The sequence below is a fragment of the Chaetura pelagica genome, unplaced genomic scaffold (genome assembly GCF_000747805.2).
Source record: "Chaetura pelagica isolate M959 unplaced genomic scaffold, ChaPel_1.0 scaffold112, whole genome shotgun sequence".
Lineage (NCBI taxonomy): Eukaryota > Metazoa > Chordata > Aves > Apodiformes > Apodidae > Chaetura > Chaetura pelagica.
The window spans coordinates 2,829,472-2,836,610 of record NW_009952798.1 but is presented as its reverse complement, the minus strand read 5'-3'; the positions used below and the strand labels follow the sequence as shown (position 1 = coordinate 2,836,610).

At 44.4% G+C, this 7,139-nt stretch overlaps 1 protein-coding gene across 1 annotated transcript in view; it reads right to left on the bottom strand.

Moving 5' to 3' along the window:
- Positions 1 to 214: 214 nt before the first annotated feature.
- The window catches only part of HKDC1 (hexokinase domain containing 1), a 17,808-nt gene continuing 10,883 nt past the window's right edge, over positions 215 to 7,139 (bottom strand). The window contains exons 10-19 of the mRNA XM_009994866.1: positions 6,971 to 7,139; positions 6,086 to 6,390; positions 5,629 to 5,777; positions 5,421 to 5,540; positions 4,389 to 4,484; positions 4,201 to 4,300; positions 3,011 to 3,194; positions 2,180 to 2,335; positions 1,243 to 1,476; positions 215 to 599 (exon numbers count right to left, since the gene is read on the bottom strand). The exon at positions 6,971 to 7,139 is cut by the window's right edge and continues 8 nt beyond it. Of these exons, the coding sequence (XP_009993168.1) occupies positions 455 to 599; positions 1,243 to 1,476; positions 2,180 to 2,335; positions 3,011 to 3,194; positions 4,201 to 4,300; positions 4,389 to 4,484; positions 5,421 to 5,540; positions 5,629 to 5,777; positions 6,086 to 6,390; positions 6,971 to 7,139 (1,658 nt within the window). The 3' untranslated portion in view covers positions 215 to 454. The remainder of the gene's footprint in view (positions 600 to 1,242; positions 1,477 to 2,179; positions 2,336 to 3,010; positions 3,195 to 4,200; positions 4,301 to 4,388; positions 4,485 to 5,420; positions 5,541 to 5,628; positions 5,778 to 6,085; positions 6,391 to 6,970) is intronic.

Below are 7,139 nucleotides of genomic sequence, written 5' to 3'. Positions count from 1 at the left end.
TGTTGTAAAACCTGTGAAGCACCAAACAAACATGTCCACTAGATAGGTGCAGCATCTTAACATTCCTTGACTCAGGCCAAGCCACAACTAAAACACACAAAAATCCTAAGAAAGTGATCATAAACTCAGTTGTGGCAGTAGCTTAAAAAGACACTGTTGCAAAAAGACACATTTGGGGTTGGTTTTGTTTGGTTGGTTTGGTTGTGTGCATCAGAAATGCATTGCAGGAAGTACAGAACCAAGCAGACTGCAGTATGCTTGTGGGGAGCAGGAACACCTGGTCCAAGTTATCAAAGGACAAAAATCCACAAAAACCTGGTTGGTCAAAAACCAGCTGCTCCCTGCAAACAGATACCTGTGTACTGGTGTCTGGCAAAGCTACCTTGAATCACCACTCAGCAAATCTCTAGCACATGCACGCCTGGTTGTGCTGAAATGACTTGACCTCTCATTTCTACTTCTGTCCAACATTATGCAGTCTTTTTGCCACTGCAGTAATGAGGGCAGCTCCCTTCCCACTTCCATCTTCAGAGAGCATGAAAGTCACATCACACCGAGGTGCCAGTTCCTTCACCGTTTCCCGCAGGACCCTAGAAAAACTGAAAGAAAGGGGAGAGAAGAGCAGAACATTTTAGCAGCCACTTTCTGGGCTGAGATGTTCATATTTGTCTGTTAGTGAGGAACTATAACCTCAACCAAGATCTTCCATTAGTTCTCCACAGCATTCCTTCCTGTTTGTTTTACCTCCTATTCAAGGAGGACACAACTTTCCGTACACAATCAGATTGTAATTTCTCTTCCTCCACTTCAGTTTTGCTCAAGATGACGCCAGATGCCCGCCTTGCCTTTAGAGACCATGGAGGAGGCTCTCTTCGCTCTGCTCAAAAGCTGTTTCTAGGCCTTGCTCACAACATAATGACCCAACTCCAAAAACTTAACACAGCTTTCCACCAGGGACGCCCAGATATTAAAGAAATCCCCCAAAACACTGGAAAATATACATTAGAAGAGTAAGATCACTCAACACCTCAGAGAAAAGAGCCTCCCAGTGGGAAGTGGATTTCACTTTGCAGTTTTTCATCCCTTGGCAATGCAAGAGATATGTCAGGATGCAGGGAAACATGTTAGAACTTTATCCCCTCTCTCATTTTTTGTCATCTTGGCAGTAAACTGGCACAGCTTGGTGTTTTTTCATAGTGGGAATGAGCAAACAGCTAAGGGAAGCGGTGCCAAGGTACTCACTGTGGATGGAGCTTGTACAAAGTCCCATCTACTCCAACGGTGATTTGCAAGTGCTCCGTGCCTTGGTTTTCTCTCTTCTTCTCTACAATGGCTGCCAGTCCTGCCCCACAGAGCTGGGCAGCTCTCTTTGAAACAGCTCCACACACCTCTTTCACAATGATGCTGTCTTCACACGTGCTGTCCAGGCCGAGCTGCTGCAGAATTCGCCGGACTTGGAGGAGGGCAAGCCGGTCACTGTGCAGAGGGAAACACAGGCAGCACATGAGGAGAAGCTGGCAAGTGGAAGTCCCACAGCTGAGACTCTGCCACAAATCAAGGGAAATGGGACCACTTCTCCAACTCTAACATGATCTAGCTGTTCTAAGGCAGATTCCAGTCTTAATTCAACTGGAGAACTTGCTGCTGGCGTGCCCTTCGCTAGGTTAGGCTGCACAAGCACTAGTTATTCACCCAACTCCCAAAGTTAGGAGGGAGCTGAGCCACATCAGCCACCTGACTGAAGTACTCTTGTATCAAGGCTGAGACCCTACCTCCCAAGGTTTTGCACAGTAGAAAGGGCTTCAAATAGCCTAGGAGACCATTGCAATCATGCACAGATACGTAGGTAAGCACATATTCATGGGATATTCATACATCACTGACTATTTACGTTGTAAATTAGTACTATTTTAAGCCCTACAAGGAACACTCCAAGTAGAATCATGCTTAACACACCTATGTGGATAGGAAATGATCATTCATACCATTATTGATTAATTCTGGAACTTCCACAGGTCCTTGGTCTTGGCTTTTATTGTGGAGCTGGCAGGGGGCAAGGGAGAGGTGTGCAAGGACAAAAACTCTAACTGACATCTTGAAGAAAGGGCTCTGCACATGTTCCAGAAGAAGATCTCAGAAAACCTTAAGGGTTTGAACCACATAAATCTAAGAACTTTACCTCTCAATCTGAGACAGGAATTTTGTTTCAAATATGCCTCTTTTCCTGAGTGATTCTGAAATCTGTCCTCTGAACAGCAGTCCTTGTTTGGTTAAGTCGATCAAAATTTGCCTTACTATTTCACCAAGGTACATTCCACTGGTCATTTTTTCATACCTGTTGTGTTATAAAAGAAAAAAAACAAACTAGAAAGTGATTTCAAAGAGATGGCACAGTAGCTCTGTTCAACATGAGTGGTATGCACATGCCCTGTTAACTTGCAAAAGCAGCCAAAGCTTGCAGAGCAATAGCCATCCAACACCATCTTTCAACCATCAAAAATCCGTTGCAGCGACTTCAAGTGCAAACATGAATGACAACTTATCTACCCATGCTAAATTGTAAGAGAACTAGAGAAACAAAACTTGCAATATTAAACAGAAGATGGTGTTAAAGACAGAGTCCACACTGAAGTGGAATATTTCCCTGCCCTGACCAGTGAGTCATATGTCATCAGTGCTGTCTATAAGAAACAAAGAACGGTCAAGTTCAGTTTAATCTCTTGCACAAGTTATATTTTACCTTTGAAAAAACATTCCAAGAGGAGGAATGCAGCAAGCCCTACACTTTGAGGGGAAATCCTACGAGCTGCACTCTTTGGTAACTTCCCTAAGGTGAAAACTGTAACAAATTTTTGTCTGGATACCTGCATTACTTACCATGCAACAAATCAAATGTAATATTAGAATTTCCTTTCACATTATTCATTCATTAAGAACATTTTCAGAAGCAGCCAGTGTGTCTCAAAGACTGACTCAGTCAGGCTCTCAGCATCAGGACAATCACACTTACCTCTGTTTCCCTGGGTTTAGTGAGCCTTCATCTACTTCTTTATCATATTTTGTTCTGATGTTGTCAATGCAGCCATTGTCACCAAACCCTCCCCATTCTGTGTTAATGCACATTTTTCCTTCATTCCCTTCCACTATTTCTATGTTTTTCATGTCCTCCATGTAGCACACATTGCTGCCTGTTCCTGGATGGAAAGAAATTAAAAGGCTTCAGCCAGAAAAGTGAAGTAGCAGCTGAAACACATGAAAGATTATTGCAGCAATCATCTTAAAAGCTCTTTTCTCTCTATACCAAATCTGAAAGACCTCTCCCTATCTTACAGGGGCAAGTGCTGACCAGTAATGCTAAAAGTGCAGGAACTTATCACAACAGAACATTCCCAGTAACATGGGTCCCGCATGGAAAATTCCCAGTGTAGAGGAATGAAGACTGTTTGTTAGGGGTCAGAAATGGCTTTGGCAGCCACTGGCAAACACTGATCAGTCATTGCTGCCAGTCTAGCTGTAAAGCACCATAAATCACCTTGCATGACAGGATGCTCCCAAAAGCAGACCCTGCCAAGAGCCCAGCAGCCAGTCAAGCAGCTACCAAGTTTGAAATGATATGGTGAGAAGGGCCAGCTGCAACACGTGTTACATTAAGTAACACAAGGACCAGTTCTTCAGACAAAATTAGGTAACTGGTGTACTAAGCCAGCCAGAGGAGTCTATTTTCCAACTGGGGCTTCAGATCTTACATCCTTAGATGTATTCCTGGATGAAAACTTGGAGTGATCTACTGGGGGAATCATCTAGGAAGCTCAAAAAGAATTCATTCAACATTTTTTAAAGTATTTTCTTGTTCCAAGGACATGACCTGGCTAAACAGTAAATATCAATGCACAATGCACTTGCCAGAATGAGGATTCCTGTTCCATCTACTGCTCCCACATTCTTTTACCAGGCACCCACCTGTTGAGCACTATCAAGGATAATGATCAAAAGTCCAAGAGATGCAAGATTCTATCTGCTACTGGTCCTACTGTGTTCTTTTGAATTCCACACAAATCTGCCAAGAACTCTAAGTGACTAGTAACAATATATATCAAACTCCAATAAAATACACTGTTTACAAATTCCAATACAGGGTGTGAAGTCCAGCACCTGCATATATGCTTTCTTCTTAGAGTGGTCACTTCAGTATCACTGTACCTGCAATAAGGCCAATCTCACAGTTTGGATCCTCGTATCCACACGTCATCATTGTCCCCACAGTGTCATTCACCACTGCTACAATGTCCAAGTCAAACTCCTAAATCACAAATCACAATCAGTAGTGAGGTCCCAGCAAAAGGTGGAGTGTGCATTAAACACATCAAAAAGCGCAGAAAGGAGCTCACATTTCTCCTCTTGATGGCCTCTCTCAGCATATCAACAACATCCTCCCCCTCACAGTCTGTTGCCTTGAAACCTTTTGTCCATCCCACAAGTGTTCCCTGAAATGGAAAAGGAAGAAAACACAAAGTGAAGATCGAGAGAAGACTGGAAGTTCCAAGCATCAGTTTTTTCTTGTTTCCACCCTCTCCTCCTGTTTGTTTTTTTTTGTTGTTGTTTTGTTATTTTTAATAATTTTTAAAAAATATTCCCCTGTACAGGTTACTGTGAGTCACTAGTGCAGAGCATGTGCATGTCTGTTACTCAGCTGCTGATGGTAGTGACTCTGGATTTCCTCAGCTATTTAACAAGACACTACCAACCCAGTGGCACACTCTTTTTCTTCTTTGGACAACCTTCCCACCTCACCTTCTCCTGTGCACATAGCGAATTGCATTACCTAGGTGGGAAAGACTGTAAAAAATGCTTTTGCTGTAAATAATTAAACATTAATGAGGATTACTGGCAATTTTTCCTTTGTTTTTTTTGGAAGGACAGTTAGTACAATCCTACTATTCCAGGTAATTTGTTTCTTTTTGGAGAGCAACCTAGGCTGGCAGAAGTAGAAGGTGGCATCTGTTTTCTCTTGCCATTGAAAAGTTAAGGCAGTATAAGAAGTTCCTGGGCTATTAAAACTAAGTAGTCACTTTGCTATCATATCCTTGTAGAATAAAAGCAAGTAACCTCCATCTCTTATCAGACATGAGAGGTGAAAGTTCTACCTCCCATGTGCATATAGGATGATAACTTTCTCATAAAACACATTGTACAGTACAGTGAGTAATACAATCCCTATAAAACAGGTGAAATATTCTCTCCAAAGACTAATTTGCACATCTACACCTTTTCAACCTTGTAAAGTCCTACTTGGAAGTAAACATTTAGAAGAACAGCTTTTTGCTTACAATCTCCAAACCAAGCCACCCTCACTCCAAGTGGTGTCATTTACCAAGCAGGTACACAGCTGCCATGTGACCCACCTGTGCTGCAGCTCTCACCTTGTCAATGCTGGCCTGCCTGCACGGGAAGGAGAAGGTGAAGCCCAGAGGCAGTCGAGCACCTTTAAGCCCCATATACTCCAGGAAGTCTGCTATGCACTGGACAATATGGTCAAAGAGCTGGAAGTAGAGGAAAAGCATATAAATCTCACAGTAATGTCATGCAATGGCCCTTGGCTGGATCAGTTCAACGTTCATTACAGGTTACCTCTTCCCCTGTCCCTTGCATGATCTCCAAAGGAATGGCAAAGATTTTGTTGTACATTTGCACAGATCTTCTTCTCCCGCTTCTGATTTTGACCAGCAGAACCCTGAAATTTGTCCCACCAAGATCAAGGGCAAGGAACTTCCCTTTCTCTGTAAGAGAAGAAAGGTACTTCATTTTGGTGCTTCTTGCACTGATCTTTGCTAGTCAGAACGGCACGCTCTGCAACACATCCCAGGAAACATCCCCTGGGCCAATGATGGCACACTGCTCCCTAGGGCATTTATCCCAGCAGTCTGCTAGGATGGGGCTGACAGTCCAACTTCTTAACATTGTAGGAAGCACCAGTTTGCCATCATAAGTCACACTGGTGTTTGCCAGACTAACTGGCACACTCCCCCTGGAAAGCAGACAAGCAACTTCCCAGCACCACCTCCAGCTCACCGCGAAATGACTTCACCTGTTCCATCCGGCGTCCCACAGACGTATGTGGGCAACATCTTCACCGTGGCACTGGCTTGTGTCTCCCGCTTTAGCCCATATTCCAGCTCAGTCCTCATTTTGCTCTTCACTTCCCTGAGGGTGTCCAGGGAGAGCAGGAAGGGTGCGAGAGCAGCGTCGATCTGCTTGCGCTGAGCGGCCAGCCTGTAGGCCACGGCGGTGACCACGGCGGCGCCTTTCCCGCTGCCGCTCGCCGAGAGGACAAACCGGACGTCGCAGTTTGGGACCAGTCTCCTCACCACCTTGTGCAGGCGTTTGGCATACCTACAGCAACAGAGAGTTCTCCTCAGACCCTCCCAGCCATTCCAGGTACAGGAACATGGAGATGCCTCTAAGCAAGTGTAAGTGCCAAGGGAGAAGGACACTGGAGAAAAAGCCCGGCAACAGTAGAAACTCACTATCACTAACAGAAGGTGAGAGTGAGTACCTGGATTTAGACTTCCACCCAGTTTGGTATAAACATTTGGAAAAGTTTTCAGCTGGGGGAAAGCGTAAGTTCAAAAATGAGGAAAAAACCCCCGAACAAACAAAAAAACAACCCCAAATACACAAAAACCCCCATAATGAACTGCAAGTGCCTTGGAGGCCCAGGAGTTACTTGAGGAAACTCTTTCCTTTTTTTTTCATTATCCCAAGTGCCATGTTGTTCCCACCCCAAGTTCTAAAGCTCCTGAGACAGCTTTGCAGTAATTAAGCCAGTCTGATCCCACACAACCCACCAGATGTTACCCCAAACCTGCAGCAAAACCAGCAGTCCTCTGAAAAGCCACACATATGCAGATGGAGAGCCTCTGCAACATCTATGCACAGCCAGCAATTACCCAATCCTCTTTCAGTTACTTACTGAGGGTGGGTTTTATAGAGTCCCCCATCAATCCCAACAGTGGTTCTCATCCTTAACAGCTTTTTATTCTCTCTCAGTCGGGTCAGTATGGCTGCTAAGGCAGCAGCACAGAGGTTGGCTGAGCGGAAGGAAACGATGGTGCAGACATGCTGAACAGCAATGCAGTCCT